Source organism: Natrix helvetica (assembly GCF_964273705.1).
Source record: "Natrix helvetica genome assembly, chromosome: 6".
NCBI classification, from domain to species: Eukaryota; Metazoa; Chordata; class Lepidosauria; order Squamata; family Natricidae; genus Natrix; species Natrix helvetica.
In genome coordinates, this window is record NC_138553.1 from 63917612 (window position 1) to 63945501 (window position 27890).

The 27890-nt window shown below is 38.9% G+C and overlaps 2 protein-coding genes across 8 annotated transcripts in view; one reads left to right on the plus strand and one right to left on the minus strand.

Moving 5' to 3' along the window:
* Window positions 1-5987, plus strand: part of PTPRZ1 (protein tyrosine phosphatase receptor type Z1) — a 133218-nt gene extending 127231 nt beyond the window's left edge. For all 6 annotated transcript variants that reach the window (XM_081958405.1, XM_081958407.1, XM_081958404.1 and 3 more), the window contains 3 exons: window positions 2572-2714; window positions 3903-4038; window positions 4985-5987. In XM_081958405.1, coding sequence (XP_081814531.1) covers window positions 2572-2714; window positions 3903-4038; window positions 4985-5125 — 420 coding nt within the window. In that variant the 3' untranslated portion in view covers window positions 5126-5987. The remainder of the gene's footprint in view (window positions 1-2571; window positions 2715-3902; window positions 4039-4984) is intronic.
* A 4809-nt stretch (window positions 5988-10796) lies between these two features.
* The window catches only part of AASS (aminoadipate-semialdehyde synthase), a 37147-nt gene continuing 20053 nt past the window's right edge, over window positions 10797-27890 (minus strand). For both annotated transcript variants that reach the window (XM_081957350.1, XM_081957349.1), the window contains 10 exons: window positions 25537-25663; window positions 23860-23970; window positions 22048-22156; window positions 21234-21374; window positions 19788-19955; window positions 18038-18133; window positions 16451-16566; window positions 14465-14553; window positions 12200-12376; window positions 10797-11450 (listed from right to left, as the gene is read on the minus strand). In XM_081957350.1, coding sequence (XP_081813476.1) covers window positions 11332-11450; window positions 12200-12376; window positions 14465-14553; window positions 16451-16566; window positions 18038-18133; window positions 19788-19955; window positions 21234-21374; window positions 22048-22156; window positions 23860-23970; window positions 25537-25663 — 1253 coding nt within the window. In that variant the 3' untranslated portion in view covers window positions 10797-11331. The remainder of the gene's footprint in view (window positions 11451-12199; window positions 12377-14464; window positions 14554-16450; window positions 16567-18037; window positions 18134-19787; window positions 19956-21233; window positions 21375-22047; window positions 22157-23859; window positions 23971-25536; window positions 25664-27890) is intronic.

Genomic DNA, 27890 nt, shown 5'->3' on the forward strand with positions numbered 1-27890 from the left:
AATGCCATAATGGAATATGCCTAATAAGGCATAAAATGAATATAATTATTTCTTCTTTGGTTGGAATATTCTTAAAGTGTTTTTTCACAACAGCCAAAAATATAATTCTAAGCACATTTATACATGTCCCCAGATTTGGATCATTGATACAGTATATAGAAACATAATAAAAAAATGATTAAAGTTAAAATCTTCATGGAAACCATTTCTAAACTATTACATATGTATATATACTTTTATAAAGAAGTACACAGGTAGTCTTCGACTTAGAACAGTTTGTTTAAGTGACCATTCAAAGTTGCATTGAAAAAAGCAACTTATGACCATTTTTCACAGTTACAACCTTTGCAGCATCCCCATGAACATGTGATCAAAATCCCAATGCTTGGCAACTGATCCATACTTATGACCATTGCAGTGTCCCAAGGTCATATGATCACCTTTTGAGACTTTCTGATGAGCAAAGTCAATGGGACAACCCAGTTCCTTATTTATCAACTGTGGTGATTCGCTTAACAACTGTGGCAAGAAAGTCGTAAAATGGGGAAAAACTCTCTTTACAAATGTCTCACTTAACAATGGAAATTGTGGGCTCTATTGTGGTCATAAGTAGAGGAATACCTGTATTTAACCTTTTTGAAGGTTCTTAATTTTTATGTAACTACCTTTAATGTTATCAGAAATTCATATAGTCTTGTTGACGTGAAAAGGAGTCTGAGTGAATAAGTCACGTTGATGCTTGTTTCATTTATTTCATACATTGTGATCCAATATGTAGTGAACAAGTATGAAAGAGTGATTGGTATCTGGTTGTACCACCTTAAAGTGCAGTAATCGCAGTCACATTTATTTATTTATTAGATTTTATTCTAAACCTTTATCACCTTATAAGTAACTCAAGGCAGTGAATTAACAATTAATTGATTAGTATACTCCTCATAATTAGTTTATTAATTCTTTACATTCCTATATCAGAACCCAGGCCATTACTCCATGCCAAGCTGTTTCAGCTCAATATCATTTCAGAATTTTCTAGCATGAGCAGCTCATTTCACAATCTGTCAAAATATTAGTATAAGGCAGTGAGGGTGAACCTTTTTGCCACCGAGTGCCCAAACTGGAACATGTGCATGCGTGCATGTGCCAGAAATCCAAAGACCAGCTGGCCAGTGCGCATGCATGCACTGGCACTCTAGCATGCACAAAGTTTCTGGCACTCTGGCACGCACAAAGTTCAGCTGCCCAGTGTGTGCATGCGCACTGGCCAGCTGGTCTTTGGGTTTCTGGCGCATGCACACGTGCACATGTTCCAGTTTGGGCACTCGGTGGCAAAAAGGTTCATCCTCACTGCCTTATACTTATATAAGTATAAACCTCATAAACCAGAAACACAGTTGGCGACAGCGGGCGTGCCCACAGAGAGGGCTCTGCGTGCCACCTCTGGCACGCATGCCATAGGTTCGCCATCACGGGTATAAGATTTAGGTTTTGATTTGATCTGGCCATTCCAAGCAAATCTTGAAATTTTTAAACTCATTTTGTATAGACCTGTTTGGAGTAATTTGCTTCTTAACCCACTTGTTCTTCAGCTTCTTCAGTTAATTGTTAACGTTCTAATTTTCTCATGTACAATTTTCTAATATAAAACAAAGAATTTGATTCCTTAAACGATGACTAAATATCTAGTTCCCAAGACAGCAAAACAACCCTAACAACTCATGGCAGTACTTCCATGCTTCATAATTCGTATGAAAGTCTTACTGTAAAACACAGAATTTGGCTTCCAGAAGAAATAACAATATCAATGTAGACCAAATGTGGGCATGTTTGAGTCATCTCTCCATAAAACATTCCTCCACAGAGATACCCTTTAATAACTGAGATAAGCAATTGTTTTGGCAAGCAAAAGGATTGCAGTTCTCCATTTTTATGTTGCACTTTTTTATTCATTTTAACAGGATGAGAAAATTGGGAAAATTCAGGGTTTCCAAACATTCTCCATTTTGAGACTAAACTATTTCTAAAATTCTGGGGTTCTACTACTGCTTTAAGACATAATCTTAAAATATGTCTTAAAGTAGTAGTAGAACCCCAGAATTTTAGAAATAGTTTTGTAAACTTTTCCAGATTGAAAGGCATCAGTGCCTTTTTAACCCAGGTTTTCAAAATGTTAATTTCAGAGGTATTATGTCTTGTGTCTAGAATTTGCATATGAGAATTTCACTTGAATGAGCTAAAAAAAAAAACAGGTCACTCCTGTTTTCTTAAAAGAATATAGATAAACTGGAACATTATGTGTAAGATTGTTTGTTCATGAACTAAATGAAACATATCCCAAACATTTGAGGAGGAGGAGATTGAGGTTCTGTTCACTCAATCTTTTATATCTCAGTAACTCTGATGGATTTAGTGGCAAAGATCTGTCAACATTCAGAAAATCCTTATGGGGGCAAGTACCTTTTCACAGAACTGTGGGAAATTTCCAAGCCAAACACGTTTTTCAGTTGTATCGATTCACCTGTTTCATAAATGTGAATCAATTAAATGCACTATTTTTTTTTAATCTTTGAGGATGATTACGTTCTTGAAGTGAGGCACTTTCAGTGTCCAAAATGGCCAAATCCAGATAGCCCTATTAGTAAAACATTTGAACTTATAAGCATCATAAAAGAAGAAACTTCCAACAGAGATGGCCCTATGATTGTGCATGATGAGTAAGTATTAATTCAAATTCAATCATTGTTGGCAACTCTATGTATGTTTTGTACAGCATCTGTGAGTTATAAAAGTCATATTTATAGAAAGAAATTGGAGCCAAATTTCTCTTCCACTTAAAAGTGCCGGCATTCACCATCTCTTAATAATGCCTTCTTGACTCTGCCAGTACTTCAGTATATTGCATCTGTGGGAACTGCCCATGGAGCAAAACAGTTCAAGAGTATGTGGAAAAGAAATAGCAACACTTTAATAGAATAAAAGATCATTGTAAGTGAAAGATCATGCAAAAGCAATGACTAATAATTTCTTACTATTCAGTCATTGCCGTGTCAGAAAAAAAAGAATCAGGTTTTATTTATTTATTTATTTATTTGCATCCTGCCTTTATTATTTTTACAAATAACTAAAGGTGGTGAGCATACCTGGAGTTACTCCTCCTTCCTCCTATTTTCCCCACAACAACAACCCTGTGAGGAGGGTTGGGCTGAGAGAGAGTGATTGGCCCAAAGTCATTCCTGGCTAAGGTGGGACTAGAACTCCCACTTTCTAGTCAGGTGCCCTAACGCTATCCTCTGTAATTTAAGGCAACAAAATGTATCTACATGGTCTATTGCTATGTTTGCACATTTAATACCTATAAAACTACTTAAAAGGATAATAATAAAACATGTAGTGGCACAGAAAATTTAATGTCATGTCAACTCAAAGACATTAATTCAGCTTCAAAATCGATCCAAGAAACACCTACAAGAAATGATTTTGAGAAATAGGAAAAAGGAAAAAAAGAAAAATGTTAGAACAGCAAGCACAGTTCTGGAGTAGAAGGCAAGAGATTTCATGGTTTATAATAACTCAGTTGTTAAAAGGTCCAAAAGTAGTGTGCATACATCTTTTTTAATATATATTTTATGTTTCATAAGAACTGCAACAATCAAACAGGCCAAGTGGTAACGAAGGATGCTCTTAAATGAGAGAATGTGAACCCTTTAATATGCTTTTTTAGTGCGTATGCCCATCTAATAGTGATCAGAACTAGTAGTTGATCATAAATAAATCACATTTGATTGATTCTCTACCCTTCTAGGAAGTCCTAAATGGTATTTTTATTAAGCAGCTTCGTAATTTATCAAAGTATAAGGCATGCCCTTTTTCTAGATGTACATTCATGTATTTTTTTTCATAAGGCATGGAGGAGTGACAGCGGGTACCTTCTGTGCTTTAACAACACTTATGCATCAGCTAGAAAATGAAAGTTGTGTGGATGTTTATCAAATAGCTAAGATGGTCAATTTGATGAGACCTGGAGTCTTCACAGATATTGTAAGTAGCCAAGAATTACTCTGCATGATGAAACTGCATTCTTTGTGGGATGAAATTCCATTCTCAAAGAGATTAAATCTCATGTTAAGTATTTAAAATAGCAGGCGTGGCAGGGGTGGCATTCAGCCAGTTCGGACCCAGACCGATTCACCGAACCAGTAGTTGGAAGGACTGGCTGACCCCACCTACCCTGCCCCTCCCTCCCAGGGGTCTCCATGCAGCCCTTTCATCATGCCAGGTAAGTGGAGGGCCTGCACGGAGGCTCTGAGATGACAAAAAAATGAGCTTACTGGAAGTCTGTTAATGGGCCCATTTCTGGCCTCCAGAGGACTACGGAGCCTGAGGGAGGCCATTTTCACCCTCCTGGAGGCTCAAGGAAAACCTCTGGAGCCTGGGGAAGGTGAAAAACAGACCTACTGGAAGTCCAGAAACGGGTCCGTTTCCGGCCTCCGGAGGGCCTCCGGAGCCTGGGGAAGGCTGTTTTCACCCTCCCAGAGGCTTGAGAAAAGCCTCCGGAGCCTGGGAGGGTGAAAATGCCCCCCTGCTGTGGTGCAGGAAGCCAACTAGGTCATGCCCCCATGGCCATGCCCATCCAGCTAAGAATCCATTGCTACAATTTTTCAATCCCACCCTGGTATTGCTTCGTGTTGGCAACAATGAATTTGCCAATTTGCTGAGCATGGATATACTTGATCTATAACTCAGGAACTTCTTTTACCATTTTGAAAATGTCATTTTATATTTTCTCCTTACCATCACCTAGGCACTATTCTTGGCCAGGAAAATGCTCTCCTTGCTGTGGGGTTGACAAATTGATGTGTCTCTTTCAACCCTCTCCTGAGCATGCAGTTGCTTATTTCTTACTACTGAATGTGCTGTTAGTGATTGTAATTCATACAAGCCACGCTAATGTCTCATCATTTTCTACCCACCTATATTCTTCTAGGACCATTACCAGTTTTTGTACAAAACTGTCCTCAGTCTTGTTAGTTCAAGGCAAGAAGAAAATCCCTCGATATCCATCGACAGTAATGGCTCAGCTTTACCAGATGGCAGTGCAGCGGAAAGCTTGGAATCCTTAGTTTGACTTCAATCAAAATATGTCAGAGCAATTATCCAGAGCTGGAAATATTTCCTTTTTTTACATGGGGCAGGGTGATGTCCAGCTATTAGATAATCTTTTTTTAATTTCATTTGATTTGAATAAACATTTCTTGCAAATGCATTAACAATGTGTGCCTTTTCGGGAAAAAAAATCTCGTAATGCATTTTGTTATGTTTGAACTAATTTTGCTGAACTCTGCAGTTTCTAAGAATGGTATGTAGTCTTTTACAGTATTAGTTCTTAATTTTTGTGATTACATTTTCACTTAAATTTTGTCATAACTATAGAAGCTGAATTTTTCAGCAACACACATTTTAGTATCCAATTCCCTGTTATTTATAGCACTCCTAATACCTTTGTTAGAAATTTAACTTTTAATATAGTAGAATGTAAATATATTCTCTGTAATATTCAACATTTTAAAATTTTAGTAGGCATTTAGTAGAACTGATACTTATTGTAAATATTTCTAGAGTGGATTCCATGGACCAAATTTATATTTATAATTGTAGATTTTTATATTTTACTACAAAGTCAGTTTTCTAGTTCTGTGTAATTGCATTGTTAAAATGATGTAGTTCATTACCTGTTCTTAATTTTAGTAGCTTCTGATATAGTGTCATGCATCCTAAATGGTAACTATCTCTGTATGTAATTTTAACTTTTGTGGGAAATCGAAATATACTTGTTTCGAAATATGAAGTTTCTATGAAAATAACGTCTGTACTAAGCATTGTTTCAATGTTTTTTATCCACGGCATTACAAAAATGAGTATCAATATTTCAGCTTGTATTGAACACTTGGAAAAAATAAAATCTGCCTCATCACTCTTAAAGACCCTCATTGTACCTTCAGAGATGTCTTTTCATTTTTCAGCAGCAAAATATTGGCAAGGCAGGAAAACATTCACAGGCCTTGATACTCAGGATTACATTTGGCACCCAACTCCTCCAAACGCTACTGTTTTTTTAAGGACTGTTGATATGGTGACATCTATGCAAGGCCTTTTCCTCTAAGAGACAAGTAAGATGGCTTTTTGCCCTGTGTCTGTCAACAAGAAATCTTACTAGGGTTTTTTAGGATGGTGGTGTTTTCCTTGTTGCTTTTTTTTAATTACAGGTAGTTCTCATGTTATGATTAGGACTGGAATTTCAGTTGCTAAACAATGTGGTTAAGTGAGTCATAACATATCAAACAAATGACTGTTGTTAAGCAAATCACTTGGTTCAGTGGTGGGCTGCTGCCAGGTCAGACCGTTTTGGGTGAACTAGTAGTTGTGATCACTGGCTGGCCCCGCCCATCCACCCCTGAACTGTCCTTTCCATTTATAACTAACTTTCTGGCTGATTCTCCCTGCCCAGACAAGCTCCACACCATTCCTGTGCTACTCACCAGGGCTGCCTGAGTTGATTAGCTGCATGTTTGAAGCTCCGTTTCAGCCCCGAAGAGGTGTGAGCGAAGCGAGCGCTGGCGCTCACAACCAGCAAACCGATTGTTAAGGTGAGTACAGCCCACCTCTGACATGGTTGTTAAGTAAATCCAATTTCCCCAATTGACGTTGCTTGTTGGAAACCAGCTGAAGATTGCAAATCATGATCACTTGACTGCAACCAGTTGTAAATGCAAGCCAGTTGCCAAACCAAATTGTGATCACATAATCAAACGGGCAGTGCAACAGCTGTAACTTTGAGGACAGGTTGTAAGTTACTTTTCCCCAAGGTTATTGTAATTTGAATGATTGTTAAAGAGTTATATGTCAAGCAACATCTGAATTTGTAAGGTGCTTAGAATCTTTTTGGAACTGAATGGCATATATATTTTAGAAATAAGCATATCAGAGATACAAATGATCCTAACAAAGGCAAACCTTCAGATTATTCTTGTACATAGTCAAGAATGTCATTTCCTAAATGTCATTCCAACCACTATGAAAATTGCAAGTTTTCCAGTATTTCACTGATAGTAGTGATTCATGGTTCCAATATATACCTTTCTGGCACATTGTTAACCAAAACTTTTGATTTTAACTTGGTGCTTCATTTCTCATTGTTAGAACCAAATATTTCATTACAAAATCAGGCAACAGTCTAAAGTGCATCCTTAGCTGTAAAAGAGGCCAATGCTATGGATATATAATACAATACAATACAATAGCAGAGTTGGAAAGGACCTTGGAGGTCTTCTAGTCCAACCCCCTGCCTAGGCAGGAAACCCTATACCGTTTCAGACAAATGGCTATCCAACATTTTCTTAAAGACTTCCAGTGTTGGGGCATCCACAGCCTCTGGAGGCAAGCTGTTCCAATTGTTCTAACTGTCAGGAAATTTCTCCTCAGTTCTAAGTTGCTTCTCTCCTTGATTAGTTTCCACCCGTTGCTTCTTGTTCTACCCTCAGGTGCCTTGGAGAATAGTTTGACTCCCTCTTCTTTGTGGCAACCCCTGAGATATTGGAACACTGCTATCATGTCTCCCCTGGTCCTTCTTTGCGTTAGACTAGACATATAAGTTATCCATTAAGATTCATTTTGACATTTGGTAACATTGCAGCAACTTTACCAATCCTCATTAATTCTGGGGGGGGGGGGGATTCAATTCATGAGCCATAGAAGGGCTTCCTTTTAGTGAACAAGCCACTCTTAACCTGAGTGATCTCAAAAGCTAAGGAGATTTGTTGCGGTTAATACTTTGCTACATGAATGCATGCCTTATACTTAAAAGAATTCAAAACATTTCTGCATGTAGGTCTAATGCTTCTTTGCACTGACTGTACATAAACTATATTAGGATAACAATGCAGTATGAACATTCTCACGTATATGAAGAATTGCTCCCACATGAAGATCAAACATTTTTATTTTGTGTGGCAGGATAGCAAAAGCACCAGATTTTTAAAACCCAATGTAACACATTGTCCTCCACTTTACGTCTCTGCAAGAAAGCAATTTTCAAAAACAACACAAATTGCAAAATTGTCTCTCACAACCATACTTTTTATGTCAGTGACTCTGAATTTAGTCAGGCAATTTCTTGTCCCTTTCTGATACTGAAAACCATATAAAACTAAGGCTTCCGTGATAATCCTTTTATTTGGGCAGGAGAAGAGAGTAATGATCTGAATCAACTCTGGGTTACCTAAAACCGTGATGTGCGTGTTTGGGCACGCCATTCAGTTTTGGGCATGTGTGCGCACGCAGTTTGGGCACTTGGTGTCTAAATGATTCACCATCACTGACCTAAAACGTTTCTCTTAAACAGGTTGCGCCTTTTTCCCTGAGTGAAGTCTAAACCTGTATATCATCCCTCCTGAAACTCTATTGATACATTTACTCCTTACTGCTTAGTTTCCTTATTCTCCCACTTCTCCATGCATACATTCTCATATGCAGGAGCCACAGAAATGCACAGTAACACAGCTTTATTTAACCTTTTCAAATTTATTTTAGAACGGGGGGGGGGCGGTTGGTTGTTACGGGGATTGTACAAAGTGAGGCATTTTGTTGTGAAATTAGGTGGCAAATTGTTTGCAGGCCAGCAGCCCTCAAAAAAATGTCTGCAAAATTTGCTAAGTATAAATGAAGCAGTTCCACTACTTTCCAGTGAATACAGCAATAGCACTTAGACTTATATACCGCTTTACAGTGCTTTACAGCCTTCTCTAAGTGGTTTACAGAGTCAGCCTATTGCTCCCAACAATCTGGGTTCCCATTTTACCAACCTCAGAAGGATGGAAGGCTGAGTCAACCTAGAGCCTGGTGAGATTCCATCTGCCAAACTGCTAGCAGCCGGTGATCAGCAGAAGTAGCTTGCAGTACTGTACTCTAACCACTGCGCCCCCAGGGCTCCAGTTTGTATATCTTGTACTCACTTTTCCTACTTCTCAGTGACCGCAACAGGCAGAGAAAGAACATTGGACATTGTGTTTAAAAAATGATTTCAGATAGCAATTATCTTCTGCTAGCATAAGTGAGCATTAAAAAAATTAGGGACATTAATGCTATATAGATATTAAGGCTTCTGCTGATAGACTTGTATATACACATTACATTTCATCACTACAGTGGAATTTACTTTTCAGTAAATGTGTTATCCAATACAATTGTACTGTATACAATACAATACAATTGTATTGTATAACACAGGATTATACAATATTAAAAATTGCTCTGACCTAACTAATACATCAAATATCAGGGGCCCATGTGTAAATTTAGTATTTGTATATCCAAGAATACTAAGAAAAGAGCCAGAGCTACCACTCATTGTATCTCGGAATTAAAACTTCTGGGAAAATTATGTTGGCGTTAGGTTAGCTATCTGAATGGTCAACAGAGTATGGCTGCAGATATCAGTGGAGACTCCACATTTTTCCCATCACATTCAATTTTTATCTATACTTCCAAATGAATTCTGCCCACATTTTTCCCTCCCTGGGATTAAAAAAAAAAACCTTTCTCCATTCCAGAATGGTTTTAAGGAAAGCATCCTGGTTTCCTTCCCATGCAGCATATTTCCATTTGAAACAGGAAATTGATATTATTTGTGTGACACTGATCTGTAAGTCCATTACAGAATAAGAACAGGTTTTTATATTGTTTCTCTCTAATGTTGAAACACGTAAGAACCCTTACAAGGCACTGCAGAATATTCTGTCTTCAAGATAATGTAAATAAATAAACTAATTGGCAACTTTACATGGCACTTCAGAATTTAGAAGTTTAGCAATATATAAACATAATTTCAAGGAATATAACCGTTGGCAAATGTAAAGCAAAGTAGATCATTTTACCTCCACAATAGTATTTTAAACATGTATTATAGAAGTGTCTAGAACAATCATATTCTCAATACATTAAAAATGCCAAATTAAAAGCGCAACTGAAAAACAGTTTTCCCTTTGGCTATAAAATCATATTACAGCTGTATCAGTTTTATGACATTCAAAGAACTGTTCATACAGTCTAAAAATATAGGAAACTGCAGTCCCAATACCGTTGGAGGGTAATCAAGTTAGGAAAGGCTGCTGTATTGCACATTAAAATCTCCTTTTTAGGAGAAGGTTTTCAGAATTCTAGAGACAGATCATTTCCAATTCTGCTCATTGCAGCCTTTAACTGGAAGTGCTTAGACCAGGGGTGTCCAAACTTGGCAACTTTAAGACTTGTGGACTTCAACTCCCAGAATTCCCCAGCCAGCTGGGGAATTCTGGGAGTTGAAGTCCACAAGTCTTAAAGTTGCCAAGTTTGGACACCCCTGGCTTAGACTAAGCTAGCTCAACAATATGATTTAAGTTTTGAAAAAGCCAAACTACTTTTGACTCTATAGTTATCATTCAAGGAATCAGTGAAGATGCTCATCAAGCATATGGACCAAATCACAAAGTGACTACAAAAATGGCTCATGGGAAAATGAATTATCCCTTACACCAGGGGTGTCCAAACTTGGGAACTTTAAGACTTGTGGACTTCAACTCCCAGAATTCCCCAGCCAGCATGGGGAGGCATGGCTGGCTGGGGAATTCTGGGAGTTGAAGTCCACAAGTCTTAAAGTTCCCAAGTTTGGACACCCCTGCCTTACACATTCTTAGAAGACCAATGATATAACAAAACGTAACCATGTCTGGGTGAAGTGGGAGCTTTTCAAAATCAATAGTATGGACACTTAGGTCATAAAACCTCTTCATTCCTAATAAAGAGCAAATCATTCTAAATTTAGAAATACGTTGTTTTAGAAACCCATTTTAAACGCTGTACTAGAAAATAGTCTTAACATTCACCACATGCAGCAATTTTGCAGCATTTATGAAACAATGAAAAATACTTTTGCACAGCCTTAAGAGCCTTGCCTCACATATAAAAATCCTACATTTCTGAAGAAAAAAAATACCATGACATACCATGATAAATATTGTGGTAAGTACACAAATAAAACAGAAGTCATTGACACTTGCTTCCAAATTAGTTCATTGGGACTGTGGCCTTTAATTAACCCAATTCAACAGGATAATCTCATGTGAAAGCTTGAACCAAAGGCTGGAGGTTAATAGAAATGTTGTTGCTCTTCTGTTCATTTCAATGGGTTCAGCACAGAAGACTTTGCAGCTGAAGGTATCCATGGCAGATTTTCAAGCTTCAATTTGTGCATACTAGAAACTCAATGGACGGGTGGCTGAGAGGAACATGAAGACTGCTTTATTGCCTGATAACACTCTGGGTTGTGTATGCAATGCCTTCCGCCTGAATATGTTTTAGTATTGGTCCATATATATCCTTTGTCAACGGGACGATCATACCTTTGCTGTTAATTTCACCTGAAATACAAAATAATCTAATTTTCTATTTGAACAAATTTTAGAGGGGCATAACAGCATAATAGTTCTATAACATTTCATTTAAGAAAGTGTAGGTACTCATTTCATAAAAAAATATACAATGGCATTCTACTTGCAGTTAAGGCTTGCGTCTTTACTTATTCTTGAAACACTATTGCAAGTCAGGGGTGGTATTTACTTACCTTCCCTACCTGTTCACAAAAGTGAGTGCGCACGCGCTAAGCCTTCCGCACGTGTGCTTTTTGCTAAAAAAGGGCTCAAATGGGATGCCATAAAGCTGGGGTGTGTGGGCGGGGCCACACGCAATTTCTGCTACGGGTTCAGTGAAGCACTCCGAATAGATAGAATACCATATATCTGCTGCAAGTGTATTAATTTCAAGTGAACAATTCATTTCTTTTCACTCAGAGAAAGAGAAGTGAAAGAAAAAGAAAAATGGGGAACATACCATACTAGGAATATGAGAACAGGATCGTTATGGGAAATTACTCTACACATATTTCTAGGTTAGAACAACAAAACGTTATCTTAACGAAATACCTCTGGTGTAACCAAAGCCCTTTAAAATAAGTAGTTGGGCACTGAGACTTAACTTACCACATAAATAGAAAGGTATAACAAGGTTAATAAGTTGTGCTTTTTCAGGAGGCATTTTATAACAATTGTCTAAAGCAACCACATTACTTTCAAGGACTCCTTAGTTAAAAGATGGGAAGAAAGTTACATACCTTCCAGAATCATCTTTGCTGCAATAGCAGTAGGGTACCCCACCGTTTTGGCCATCGCAGAATACCCTTTATCATCTCCATACACCACAAGATTGATATATTTGTCTTCCAAATGACCAGAGGGATGCCTAATTCCTATTTCACTCCTCATAACTATCATATCTCGCTCTCCAGATCCTAAACAAAAGGAAATTGTTCTTTAAAAATTGACCAAGTTAAAAGTGAACTGCAAAACTATTTCAAGAACAGTACAACTTTTACTAATGCTATATTGAGTAGTAATTATCTGTTATTCATAGACAATATTTTTTTGAAAATACACCTTTAAGAACAATGAAAGGATTATAATAAAAGAATTAGCATAGAGCACTATTAATGCACCTTTTGAAAGAGGGAATTGAATACATCTCTCCATGCATATCTGTATGTGTTGCGTTATTGCTAAGTAAAATTTTAATTGTAAAAATAATCTGTACTTACATTATGAAACTCAGTTATCACTAACTTTGCCATAAAATACAAATGCATTAAAACAGCAGTTTAACTCCCATCCAAATCATACTAAAGATTCACTTCTCTATTTAAAAAGGTCATGTGATTGCAATTTATGGCCTTCCCTGCCTGGTTAGGATGAGCAAACACAGGTGAGGAAGCTGGCAGGAATATGCAGCCACATGAAGTTCTCATTCAATGGTCCTCATGGTCATCGATTAATGATCTCAATTAGAACTGCAGAACTGGTGGCTAAGTGTTGCAACCAGTCACATGATTCTTTTGACTTCTGACCAAAATGGAATGTGTGAATGACCTTGGGGGATGAAGGAAAGAGATGTTGTCTAGGAAACAATCAAAGAGAGGGTACAGTCTCCAAGGAATTAACAGAGAAAGAATTGTAGGATGGATCCACCCTAATTAATCAGATGGTTAAAAGTGGCAGCAGGAAGTTTGCGCTTTCAGATCTGCAAGAATCTGTTAATGGAGCCTTATAATAAAATAGATTTAGCTCATATGATCATGTTTCCTGCTTGATCACCTGGGACGGCTAGCAATAGCTGTACAGGGAAAAATATTTGAGGAGTGTGCGCACTGGCCAGCTGAATTCACCCTTTTTTAAAGCCATTTTTCGCCCTCCCTAGGCTCCAGAGGCTTTATAGGAGCCTGGGAAGGGCGAAAAGAGCCTCCCCCCACTGGAGGCCCTCCGGAGGCTTCATGAGCTTCCCTGAAGCCTCCAGAGTGCAAAAAACCGGCCCTACTGGCAAACCAGAAGTTCGGGAATGCACTTCCTGTTTGCTCAGAGGATCGTTTTGACTTCTCTGGAGGTTTCAGGGAAGCCTTTTGAAGGTCCCTGAAGCCTTTGGAGCGCTTAAAACAACCCTCCGAGCAAACCGGAAGTGACTTCCGGTTTGCTTGGAGGGTCGTTTTGAGAGCTCCAAAGGCTTCATGGAAGCCTCTTGACAGTCCCTGAAGCCTTCAGAGCTCTTAAAAAGTCACTTCCGGTTTGCTCAGAGGGTCGTTTTGACGGCTTCGGAGGCTTCAGGGAAGCCTCCTGAAGGTCCCTGAAGCCTCCGGAAGGCTTCTCGGGAGGCAGGGGAGGCGGTTTTCGCCCTCCCCATGCTCTTATAAAGCCTCTGGAGCCTGGGGAGGGCAAAAAAAGCATGCAAAAATGGGGGGGTCGCGCCTGTAGTGCGTGCATGCGCACTGGGGGAGTTGCGCAATGCATTATGGGTTCGGCACGCCTGCATATGACCCCCCTGCGCTCCCCCCACTTATGGCACGCGAGCCAAAAAAGGTTTGCCATTGCTGCCTTATAGTATGCCTTATTTTAATTGTGATGCTTCTGACATAAATAACAAACAAACTTGGGATGGCTGACATAGCCGTGCTCCTTAACAAGAGATTTTGAAGTCCCAATTAGTACTTAGGGGAGGACTATCTCTACTGTATCATTGGAGTGGTCTGACCACCTCAGTGCTCAGCTGTTTCCTTGACATTAATTAGGACAGGTTAGATGAATCCATCTGGTAGTTCCTTTGTTTCATTAGCTTCTAGATTCCACCAAAAAATACTCCTTGGGTAAAAAAGATACATTTAACAACTGCAGCATTTGCTTAATAGCCACCACAAAATGATTGGAAAATCAGACACGGTCACATGGTGACTCCCTTAATGACTTAATGACTTAGAACCATAATTCCTGGCTCAGTCATAAATTGAGGATTACCTGTATTGGAAAATAGAACTATGGGTGAAGAGCCTGTCACCTACCGTATGAGAGTTTTGCTTCCATATGTTTGGCCAATGCCTCTACTATACTATGCGCTGCTGGAACAGGTTCATCTCCAAGTAACCCCAACCTGAAAGGCAGAAAAAAAACAGGTAATGCGAAGAACAGCAAGAAGACTTTTCCCCAGTGAAATAGAGTTTGTTCAAGTGTAAAGGGCAGAACATAAAGCACTTGAACTATTTTTTAAAAAAATCCTACCCACTACCCTGAAAATTATATTTTCATGGATATAGATAGGCTATGTATGTAACCTGAACTTATACAAATTTCTGGCACAATTTTCTTATTAAAAATTGACACCCTAAAATGTCAAACTAGGAAAAGAAGTTGAAAAGCTATACCCTGTTTAAGTACATGCAGGACTGACATGTACTTTCCTATTCTGCACAGGAATGACTGAGAAGCAAGAGTACAGTCTTTGACTTACAACCATTTGTTTTACTGAGCACTGAAGTTACAGGGTGTTGTGTACTGGCGAGCCCGGCCAGCAGAGGGCGTTCAGAGAAGTGCCTCTGATTGGTCCAGGCGCGCCTGCCGGCCAGCGGGACAAATACCCAATTCCTATTGGTCCACCGTCTGACAGCTGCATGTATAAATAGCTGTCAGACGGCTTCTGTTAGGTTTTTGTTCCTGTCAGTTTGTTTTGAGTTAATAAACGCGTTCCTAGCATCCAGCTGTGTCCGTCTCCTCAGTACAAGCTTTAACACAGCGGCATTGAAAAAAGTGACTGACCATTTTTCACATAAGAGCATCCCCATGGTCACGTGATCCAAATTCGGGCACATGGCCTCTGTCGTATATTTATCCCAGGGTCAAATGATCACCAATTGTAACCTTTCCCAGCCAGCTTCTGACAAGCACAGTCACTGAGGGAAGCCAGAGTCACTTACACAATGCATGATTCACTTAACAAGGTCATAAAATGGGGCAAAACGCACTTAACAACTGCCCTGCTTAACAGAAAATTTGGGCTCAATTATGGTCATAAGTCAAGGGCTACTTGTATGATATTAATCTTCTCCCCAAACTCCGAGTTCACCCCATATGGTCATAAAGTATACACCATTTTGTCACTGTGACATAAATGACAGATGAACAGCTGTACAAAAGCATTTCTCTCAAGGAGTTTCGGGTTGCTGCCATGTTTTTAGACTCCTTGTATACATTTGTTGTGCAGAGAAGGAACTCTATGAAGAAACAGTATAAATAGTATAAATAAGACACTTAGCATGGAATTCTTAGTTTTTCCTTTTCTTAGGGGGGAATTCTCTATCCAATGATTAAGCATGAAGTCTAGGAATACTTTTGTGCAAGCTATGGTTGGTGGGGGGGAGGGGTTGGACAGACTGTTCTGTTGATATCAGGCCTAAAACGAGGAATGTTACATGATTATTCTTCCAAGATCTTCTTGTTTTTTTTCACATTTATAGACATAATCCTGCATCTCCTGTATCTCCATCTCCATTTAGTTTGTAAACTATAATTTTGAGACTGTCTTCATCCCCTTTCTCTCCCACATAACATCAAGGTTGAGTTGCCTCTGGAATGCACCCCTCCCTCCTACTTTCCCTGACACTCATACAGTTTTCTGACCTTTGGTAATGCATTCTCTATTGAGACTATTCAGCAAAATCAGAATATTGCTAATATTTTTAGCTGGAGACTTGCCTTTTGCTTTCTCTATAATTAATCTCACTAATAAGGTTACTTTTGTTCTAAACATTATTACACTCCCCTTTTAGGTATTTGAGGGAGGGCTGGCAGCTCAAAAATCCCCAGTAAATTAACCTTTGCCAGTAATCTTGCAAGCAAATCCGAGTACCGATTTATTCACTGAGCTAAACATTTCAAGATAAACATGACTGATTCACATTTTAGGAAAAACGATATAGCAGTCCAGTATATGAAATATCTAAATGTTAGAAGTGAAAGGAAAAAATGAGGAAATCCTACAATTTCTATCATACCATTCCACTGCTTCCAACTGTTTTTTGTTCCCATCCAGGTGTCTGCAGACAGCCTGTTGGAGTTCATCGTATTTGACAGAAGGCTGAAGTCCAAGTAATTTACACATTAGCTCTTTCTAAATACAAGCAATTTAAGAAAAATGATTGAAATTCTGAAAACCAAGGTACTGAGGCCTTAAAAAATGCAGAAAAATATACCAAAAGAATCAACAGGCAAGGAAAAATGGGTAACATATCAAGGTTTGTTAATACAGGAAAATTGGAAATTTGAAATCCTGAGAACAAATGACCATAGAAGAGAGGTGGGCACCTCTGACCTGTAGACTTCAACTGCCAGAATTTCTGAGCCAGCCATGTTGGTTTAGGAATTCTAGGAGTTGAAGTTCACAGGTTGTAAAGGGACCGTAGGTGCCCACCCCTGCCATAGAAGGATTTATTTTTCAATGGTTTTCATATGCACAACTGAGGAAGAAGTTGAATATAGATAAAAAGCTACCAGGTATACAACAAATGATGAACATGCAATTGCTCAAATGTATAAATGACTGTTGAAATTTCAAATAGAAGATGAATGAGTTAAAGAGTACATGATAACATAAGCTAAGAACATATTACAACATACAGATAGATCAATGGGAAAGAATGTGGGTAAAAGAAATGAAATTTACATTGTCTTATAATTTAAGAGATTTTTAAAAATAAAATGATATACTGTAGGTATATATCACTAGAGAGATTTTCTGACACATATCAGTAATTGTTGTTGGAAACGCCCGAAAGATGAAGGGGCATTTTACCATATTTGGAAGACTTAGGAAAAAGTTTTTTAAAAGCTGGGTACAAATACATAGAGAATTTTAAAAATTAATATTCCGCTAAAACCAGAACTTTTACTAATAGGACTTAAGGACAGACAATAAGAAAAGACTCACGAGAGATGCAACAAGGCTATTATATGCACAAAGATGGAAAAATATACAAATATCCACAATGGAGGAGTGGATGAGGATGACAGAATGTGGAGAAATGGCTAAATTGACTTATTTGACTAGGGAAGGCGCAATAGCTACTTTTATAATAAACTATAATAGACTTTATGAAGATTTTGCTGAAAATAGATAAACATGAATGGTGATCTCTGGACTTACTGAATAAAAAAAGGTTATAGACGGGAAGAAGTAAATTATGTTATGTAATTTGGGGAGGGGGGACTGATTATCCTTGCAACCTCTGCAAAGAAAATTGGAGTTGCTTTATTTCTTTCTCTATTGTTGAGCTATATACTATAAAATGTTCTATTTTTCTTTTTATGTCTTTTTCTCTCTCCCATGGTTTTTCCCCGGTAATTTTAACTTTGTAAAAAAAAATCTTCAATAAAAATTATAAAAGGCTCATAGACATCAAAGATTGGGCCTTCTGAATGATGGCCGCTCTACTCAAAATCCCTCAAAAGAAAATGATTTTACAGGTTTGCTCTTATTTACACTAATTTAAAACAATGCATATTATAAACTTGTTAAATTTACAGGGACTAATTATCACACCAACCTCAGTTTACTTCTCTCATTTGGAACGGGTATAACTTACCCATTTTACAGAAGGTGTAGTCACACTAAGCATAGGACAGGGTTCTTGATTGATTAGTCCCAATTTCACAAAACCTTCTATAGCTTTACAGTAACCCTGGAAAAGACAAATGGAAAGGATTAGGAAATGACACAAACCTTCAGACGTACTAACCTAATAAGCATGAAAAAAAGCTCATGACAATATTGACTCCATTGACTTGGCTCGTCAGAAGCCAGTTGGGAAGGTCACAAATGGTAATCACGAGACCCTGGCACACTGCAACCAGTTAGATGCCAATTGGGAAGAGCCTGCATTTCAATTACATGACCATGGGGAAGCTGTCATAATTGTGAGCACCACCCATGTCACTTTTTCAGTGCTGTTGTAATTTTGAACAGTCACTGAACAAATAGTTGCAAGTCATGGATTATCTGTGTGTAAAGCAGGGTAGGGGTGGGATTCTACCAGTTCGAGCGAACTAGTAGCTCCAACTATAAGCTGGGAGCAAATTGGTTTGCTACAACTTTGAAGTGGGCCTGTCTGCCCGCCCCTGCACTATACTCACCTGTATTTCCTTTTCCGAAGCCCAGCTGATCGGCACAGCAGAGTGGATTGCCGTACCTCAGCTGTTTTCCTTGCCAGCAGTCAGGCATGTTAGGTAAACTGCAAACATATGTAGTCAGCGAACCGGTTGTTAAACCAGTAGGATCCCACCCCTGAGCAGGGGCTATTAAAAAAAAGCCTCCTGTTCCAGAATTAAAAGCCAAAGAGCAACTAACTAGTGTTTTAATTGGTATGGACATACAGTACCTTCAGCTTTCTAACACAGTGATGTATATATTACAAACCACAATGATGTATATATTATGACAGTGATGGCGAACCTATGGCACACGTAGCACAGGTGGCACGCAGAGCCATTTGTCAGGGCACGCGAGGCACTGCCCTGTCAGCTGGGCAGCGTGCATGCGCGCGCTGGGCAGCTGAGTTCTCCTTTTTAAAAACCATTTTTCGCTCTCCCCAGACTCCAGAGGCTTTATAGGAGCCTGGGGAGGGCGAAAAGAGCCTCCCCCACCCTCCCAGGGGGCTTCCGGAGGCTTCAGGGACCGTCCGGAGGCTTCCCTGAAGCCTTCGGAACGCTTAAAACATCCCTCTGAGCAAATCGGAAGTGACTTCCGGTTTGCTCGGAGGGTGGTTTTAAGCGTTCCGAAGGCTTCTGGGACCGTCCAGAGGCTTCCCTGACACCTTCGGAGTGCTTAAAACCACCCTCTGAGCAAATTGGAAGTGACTTCCGGTTTGCTCAGAGGGTGGTTTTAAGCGTTCCAAAGGCTTCAGGGAAGCCTCCGGATGGTCCCTGAAGCCTCCGGAGGGTCTCGGGGGTGCTGGGGTGGGCGAGGCTCTTTTCGCCGCCCCCCCCGGCTTCCATAAAGCCTCTGGAGCCTGGGGAGGGCAAAAAAAGCATGTAAAAATGGGGGGTCGCATGTTCTGCGCGCATGCGCACTGGGGAGGTTGCGTATTGCATTATGTGTGTGGCACACCCACACACGACCCCCCCTGTACTCCCCCCACTTGTGGCACGCGAGCCAAAAAAGGTTCGCCATCGCTGTATTATGATATCACAACACAAAAGCCGAGTCTTTCATCCTTTTGTTCCCTATCCCATGCAAATACATAATCCATGTGGTTTGAGTCATTTCCCCCCCTCCTCTGTGGGTGCCCATGCTCTCTCTAAGATCAATCACACTTCTATGATGCCAAATGTACCTACCGTGTACCTTAAAGTTCCTCTTAAAAGAGTTTGAGCTGATTGAATGCCGTAAGGTTCAGCATATTTTGTACTGTCCCTGTTTGGAAAACCTTCCAAATTTAATCCTGGGAAAAAATCCATGACAGTAACAGAATCAAGCAAAGCTCCTCCGGCTGGAATATTAATAATCTAAGGATTATGAAAAATAACAATCATGTAAGTGTATTATATTTGAGGACAGGGCCCACCAAACTTTGTAAACTCCTCTTTACAAATGCCTGTCTCCCACAATTATGAAGATTGAGCATTTCTCCCAAATCTTATTTATGGCCACTTCCTTTCAGTCCCTGCTCTGTCCTCTATTCTTTCACAAGACCTTCAGTGTGCTACCTGGCACACATAACCTGCATTCCCTTAACAGAAACTTTCCTTAAAAAAGTTTTGGCAGTGCCTTAAATCTTACTGATTCATGTTCTAAAAGCCTAGGTTACTAACATAATCTCATGTTTAAATCTTTTGAAGTAACAAAAGTTATTATTACTATGCCAAATTGTTTGTTCCTCTTCAAATTTGTCCCAATGGGTGGCTGAATTTTAACAAGATTTAATTCAAAATTAGGAGAAATCAGTCCTTCTCGAGCTGATCAATGTTTTGCTTTTCTTTAAAACAGTCTCCATGCAAATTATAGCAGCATGAAGACTCTTCTTGCATTCACATTATTTATCAAATTTATCTCCCCCATAGAGTGATTTCTTCTTTGATCACCTCACCACGTAACAGTTAGGTGACCATTGTATTGTCCATGGATTATTTCTAAGAAGAAGGAACTAGACCAGGGGTATCAAACTTATGGTGTCACAGCAACATCACATGACGTATTGTAACATTTTCCCCTTTGCTAAACTGGGTGTGGGATGGCCAGCGCATAACACATCTAGCCCACGGGGGGGGGGGGAGTTTGACACCCCTGAATTAGACAATTTAGTTAATAGGTGATTGACAGCTAAGGCTACATTTCCTTTAACCATGGATGACATGGGAAAGACAACTTTGGAAAGGGGTAGTGATACAAAAATGGCTGTGCTTGGATCGGCTCAGTTATATCTGCCCCTTCCTAACTGAAAATGAAAATGTTCCGTTAAGAACTAACTTGGTTCATTTCAGAAGTTTTCAAAATTCCTCAACCTGATATACCTATTAGCCACCTTTTCATTTTAACATATATATATGCATACACATGGAAACCAGTTTGATACAGTGGTTAAAATCCTCAAGCTAGAAACCAGGAGTTCTGATCCTGCCTTAGGTATGTAGCTAGCTGGGTGACTTTGGGCCAGTCACTTTCTTTCAGTCCCAGGAGAAAGGCAACGGCATACCATTTGTGAAAATGTTACAAGAAAGGCATGGACTTGAAAGCACTCATACATACAAACAAATGTTTATACTTTTAGAGAGAAATTACATCACCTCTCCATCTTTTAAATAGGTTGCAGGTTTAACTGTGTTTAGTAGGACTCCCTGTGGACTCCAGCTAAATTTATATCTCAGGGGATTGTCAGAATGTTCAGGAGCAGGCAAGCCTCCACAGAAGGAAGTGTAGGAGATCACCTGGAGTTGATGAAAATAAAGTTCTCAATCTAAATTCAGTTAGTTTATCCAATAGAGATTCCTGAATTTATTTAACATAGTCTAACTCTGTATTTCTGATTAATATAGTTTTGCAGTATGTCTACAGAAAGACATCTAAGACATTTATATAGTTTTCTTTAGAAATTCATTCATTTAACTTTCATAATGTCTAGTAACAAAAAAAAGAATTAAAATTTAACTTAGGATCTTCTATTCATATAAAGCCTGCACATTCTAAGCACAAACAAATCACAAAGTGAGTTCACTGCAATCCCATAGCTATCTATGAGCTTCAGAAAAAGAAATGGGTAGACGTGATGGGGATTCTCCTACACACCCCTCTGAAAATGATAGGATTTATTATAAATGTATTAAAAATTACAGCAGCTGCATGTTATTACTTTCTGCAGGACTTAAGCTGCTCCTCAGTCCATAGACTTTGCTCGGGTGAAATTCAAAACTCAAGATTCATCGGAATTTGTCTTTTCCATTTTGTCTTTGTGTGTGGTAAAACTTGATGCTTCATAGAAGAAGCAAAGGAAAGAGGAAAGCTTTCCATTTTTTCAAAGGAAGAAGAGGAGGATAAAAACAAAACCTGGGAGAAGGAGTGTGGGCGATGGATGATGTGGATTCTTTTTTCAGTCGAGCTTACCGTAGCACCCACTTCTTTTGCTTTATCAATACATTCCATTGCCAACATATGATCAAGGCCAGGATCCAAACCTACTTCGCTGACGATGGTAATGCCAGCTGCCTCTGCACTATAATACAAGGAAAGCTATCAGGTAGAAAGCAACAGCAAGGTATCTCTACAAAGTACAGACTACAAGGTATCTCTATAAATGCACGGCATCATGTTGCCATCATGTGACATATCGCAACATTTTCTCTCTTCGCGGAACTGGGGTGGGCGTGGCCTGCATGCGATACATCCGGCTTGTGGGTTGCTAGTTTGACACACCCCTGAACTACAGGTAGCCCTCGACTTACAACCTTTCATTTAGTGACCATTTGAAGTTACAACAGCACTGAAAAAAGTGACATAACCATTTTTCACACTTACCACCATTGCAGCATCCACATGATCAAGTGATCAAAATTCAGAGACTTGGCAACTGGTTCGTATTATGACGGTTGCAGTGTCCCAGCGTCATGTGATCCCCTTTTGCAACCTTCTGACAAGCAAAGTCAATGGGGAGACCAGATTCACTTAACAACTGTGTTACTAACTTAACAAATGTAGTGATTCACCTAATAATTGTGGCAAGAAAAGTCCTAAAAGGGGCAAAATGTACTTAACTGTCTCACTTAGCAATAGAAATTTTGGGTTCAATTGTGGTTTACAAGTCGAGGACTACCTATATTCCACTGTTGATTGAACTCAGTAGCTCCCAAACCATCCTCTAACAAAGGTTTTTCAACCTTGCAATTGTTAAGAAGTGTGGATTTCAACATCCACACTTGAAACCCATCCTGGCAGAGGAAATCTGGGTGTTGAAGTCCATATGTCTTAAAGAGGCCAAAGTTGAAAGACACTGCTCCAGCAAGCGGGGTACATACAATTCATTGTATTTCAGGTTGTTTTCAAATATCGCTGCAGTGAGCTGAATGGACCACATTTGATTCCTTCAGTGAGTAAGCTATACTGATATACATGTGCTTTCTACACACAATAAATTATCTGGAAAACAGTTTTTTTTTATTTAGGTGACTTTCTTTCAAACCCAACTTTTGACTCCAGGTCATATAGGTAGTCTCTGATCAATCTTCCTTCCTTCCTTCCTTCCTTCCTTCCTTCCTTCCTTCCTTCCTTCCTTCCTTCCTTCCTTCCTTCCTTCCTTCCCTTCCCTTCCCTTCCTTTTCTTTCTAGTGTACCTCCCTATTATAACTGCCAAAAGTCATTGGTATGGGTTCCCAATGAGGTGGGAAAATTGAAAGAAAATCATATTGCATGTGCCTACAACATGTTTTAATAGCTTATAAAACAAAGCAGAAACTTGGGGGTAGATGGCTGGGAAGACAAGCATATAGGGACATGGCATCATCCTGCCTCCTTTGTTTCATCCTCTTAAAAACAGTTAAGTGTTGCCACCAAAAGCTTGTATATCTTAAGTGAGATAATCCAGCCATGGATTTTAAGGAAAAAACCTTGAGGCCAGCTATCCATTCTTGCTGGAGGAAGTGACATCTGAAGGAGAAGTGAGGACTGACCAGACTGCTGTCAGTGAACAGCATGGCAGAGTTGTCACAAATCTTGCCTCATTTGTATGTTTGTCACAAGATGGGGGCAAATTGTAATTTAGCCCCGCTGGATTTTGATATTCTGATTAAAATGGCGAAATTTCTGTGCCTGGAGATAATCCACATTTAAGTCATTTACCTGACTTAAACTTACATTCAGCTTCAAGAATGATGTTGAGAAATCTGCAGAGGATGCTAAGTGCTCAAACATGGTGGGTCATACCTTTTCTGTAGCTCTTTCATTTCAGGCGTCAGGTAACTTGCAGTCACCAAATTCACCTTGCTGTCAATGCATTTCTTAGCAACCAGAGGATGGAATGAATATGGCAACAAACTAAAAACAAGAGGGGTGAAAAAGTGAGGGCAAGGTCAACACTAGAAAATGCCAGTTCTCTTTTATGCTGTCAAAACAGGCAGAATACCCAGGCCACTGTTATCTCATTTCTAAAGAGAAAGGTAGCCCATACTTACCGATTTCTATAAAATCAGTTTAATTGGAAAGGTCATTCTCTGACTTTTAAAATAAGGTCACAAAGCGAAAAGAAAAATAACTTTTTTTCAGCCACACTTACATCCACAAATAGTATTCAGTATCAAGGTTTAAGAAGGAAATATTTGTCAGATTTTTTAAAATAAATTTTCTGAGAAAGGGACCAACTTGCTTGCCTCTAAATATGAACTGCTCTACTTTATTTTTTAAACGTTATTAAGCAGCATTTTATAAAACATATAAAAATTGCTAAATGAAATTTTGAGAGGACTAGGGCACATGCTACATATGTAATGATCCAGGTTTAAATCTGGAATCTCTCATGAACATGAGAGGAAGACCTATGCCTTTTCCTCTTTCTGCTCAATCATTATGGGAAATCATTAGTTGTCAGTGCTAACTCAAATGGACCAATACTTAATTAAATGTGAGGCAATTAATGCCTTTAGTTCTTGCTACATGAGCTTTCTTTTGTGTGCGTGTTTGCATGGATACTCACACACCCACACATAGAAAAACATACTTCTTCAGTTCTACATAGTTTACTGAAATCAGAATTATGAACTTCGTCCGTTACTATGACAGATTTCAAATCGAACAAACTGGGTTTAAATTAGTAGAAGGCAAAGTTGACTATATAGTACATTGGGATTTTTAATTATGCATAAGATGCTTCAGCTTTTATATTTATTATGTCTCTTTTGGTTTTTATTTGTTTCCACTCAATTATTTGCTTTAGATGCATAGCCATACAGTACATTTTTAATAAATAAAATACATAAATAATATCAGTGAGTGAATCACTTACTATCCTTCTCTCACAAAGATGTTGTTAAGAACAAAATGGGGGGGAGGGAGGGAGAGAGACAGTTTACATCTCTTTTTTTTTTCAAACTGTGCTTTTCCAGATGATGATCTTCCATCAAACTCCATAGAAAACACCAAGTTGGGGGGAAATTAGCATATATAATCCTGAGTTCTTTGGGGAAAAAACACCTGAACCAGAAAATGTACTGTATGTTTCAACTAGCCTGAAACATGTTCTTAGTTTTTAAAAAAACCCAAAACATTTTAAATAATAGAAAAGACAACATCTATATAAGGCCAAGTGTATTATAATATAATCTTTTTGGGAATTTCACTATATTTCATCAGAGTATACTTATCAGAGATATTAACATATACATTTAGACTTTATTTTTGCGATCATTGTATCATTATAATTCATTTTTATTGTTTAATGCTAATGTTATGTAATGATGGGTCCATATTTTGGAGGTAAACACCTAAAAGGTTTCAATAAATAAAATTCCAACGTGGGTGACTGCTAGGAATCAGTTGCTTAAATTATCAAGGTTTATTCTGGAACAGTTCATTTTCACTTTCTGAAATGGATAATCAAATACTGACCTAATAACAAGATTATGTTTCTTCACCAAGGATGATAATCTCTCGTCTTCTGTGATGTTCATAATGACAGGAACAATATTATTGTATTTCTTGGACAACTGCTCAACCTGAGTCTTCATGATAGAGGCTATTGGAGAGTGCAAATAATAGATGAAAAAGACTGGCTCCCACAGTATTTTTAACCTGTATATTGTCTTTGATTTGATGCTGCCTCTCAAAACCAGAACCATAGCTTAGCATTAGCAGGATGAGATCAGGAAAACCTTGTTCTCATGCACTCCTCCTCCACTGAAACAATGTCAGAAAGTTTCACATCTTTATCAGATTAGGCATAGCTTGCTGAACCATCCAGAAAAGAAGGGGATTATCTGTGAGATATAAAGCCCAACTGGTCATGTAAACCAATGATGGGAAATTTTTTGGTACTTTAACCATCACAAGTTGGCAAAATTATTTTTCTTAGGCAATAAAATAGGTGTAATAAACTTCGGCAATTTGCAATGGTTTCTGAAGGCAGCCATTCTAACAGGGAGGCAGCATTTTAAGATGAAAGGAGAAGGAGGTATCAAATGGATTAGAGCAATAAAACTTCAACAAACAAGCCTTATTGGTGGAAACTATTATCTGTAGAATCATGACCAAAAAGTGAATGTTCTCTAAAACCATGTTGTGGTACATAGTGGCAAGAACAGAAGGAGGAGTTCTGATCAATATTTAGCTAAAACTAAGCTAATCCATGCAGGCAAAGCAGTACCTGATCTAGGACAAAGGCTCACCGAAGAAACTGTTTGGAGGGGAAAGAAATCAAGAGTATCAACAAAGGAAAATAATGAAATGATGGCTTAGTCATTCTAAGCCATTCAGGTCAACTACTCCCACATTCTCCACCAGGAAGAAATTTAATGTGGGTGATACTGTAGGCAGTCAGGTACATTTTAACTCAACTTGCTGGCAAGTAGCATAAGGCTCTAGATCTTCCACTAAAATTCCACTAAAATCAAGCAAAAGAAAAATCACCCCACCCTACAATTTTATCAGTCATGGATGGAGAGATGTTGAGAACATCATTGAACAAAATTTAAAAAAATTAAAGAATAATCCCAGTAAGAAGAGCTGGCCCAAGATTCCATCCAAATTTCAATTCTCAATTTAAAATCTCAGTTCTGCAATTTAAAAAAAAATGCAGAGATGCTAATGGCAGTATTGAAAAAGTTAATTCCAAAGGAACATAGCATATTTATGGGAGAAGATCTAGCAGCACAATATAAACATCAATGCACACCGGTATATTGGGTTAATTTAGGTATCTCAGATGTGTGTTTTTTATTTATTTATAAACATCTATAAACCTCAGTCATAGAAGCAACTCCAGGAAGCTTCCATATTAGGTTTTTAAAAAACCATGATGATGATGATGATGGAAGAGCAAAGCAAATTTTCACACATGCAGGTCTAAAGATCTACAGAACCCCTTGGCACTGAAACACAAGCTTGCCTTCTTCTGCTTTTACCCATTTCTTGAAGTAATTCAAAACTTAGTAAGTCGGATACAAAGTAATTGTTTTAATAAGATTTAGTGCTAAAATATGTTTTCATGGTAGGATGCTTCTGTGAGTGATGACCTTCTGCTCTATGTTCATTCCACCCAATGGCCTGCACAGGTAGTCCTTGAGTTACAACCACTTGTTTAGTGATCTTTCAAATGGCACTGAAAAAGTGACTTATGACTAGCCCTTGCACTTGCAAGCGCCACAGTGGCGCAGTGGTTAGGATGCAGTACTGCAGGCTATTTCTGCTGATCACCGGCTGCCAGCAGTCTGGCAGTTCAGGTTTCACTGGCTCCAGGTTGACTCAGCCTTCCATCCTTCCGAGGTCGGTAAAATGAAGACCCAGATTGTTGGGGGCAATAGGCCAACTCTGTAAACAGCTTAGAGAAGGCTGTAAAGCACTGTAAAGTGGTATATAAGTCTAAGTGCTATTGCTAGTGCTATTGCAGCCATTGCTGTATCCCCATGATCAGGAAAAAAATAATAATTGGGCACTTGGCAAACAGCTTGTAGTTACGTTGGTTACAGTGTGCCAGCATCACTGATAACCATTTGCAACCTTCCCAGTTGTCTTCTGGCAAGCAAAGTCAATGGGGGAAGCCAGAACGACTGTCTGATTCAGTTAACACAGGGGTGTCCAAACTTGGGAACTTTAAGACTTGTGGACTTCAACAAGTTTGGACACCCCTGAGTTAACTGCATTGATCCACTTAACAATCAGGATTTTAAAAAAAGACTGTAAAATTGGGCATGACTGCCTTAACAACTGACTTGCTGAACAATGGAAATTCTGGTCCCAATTGTGGT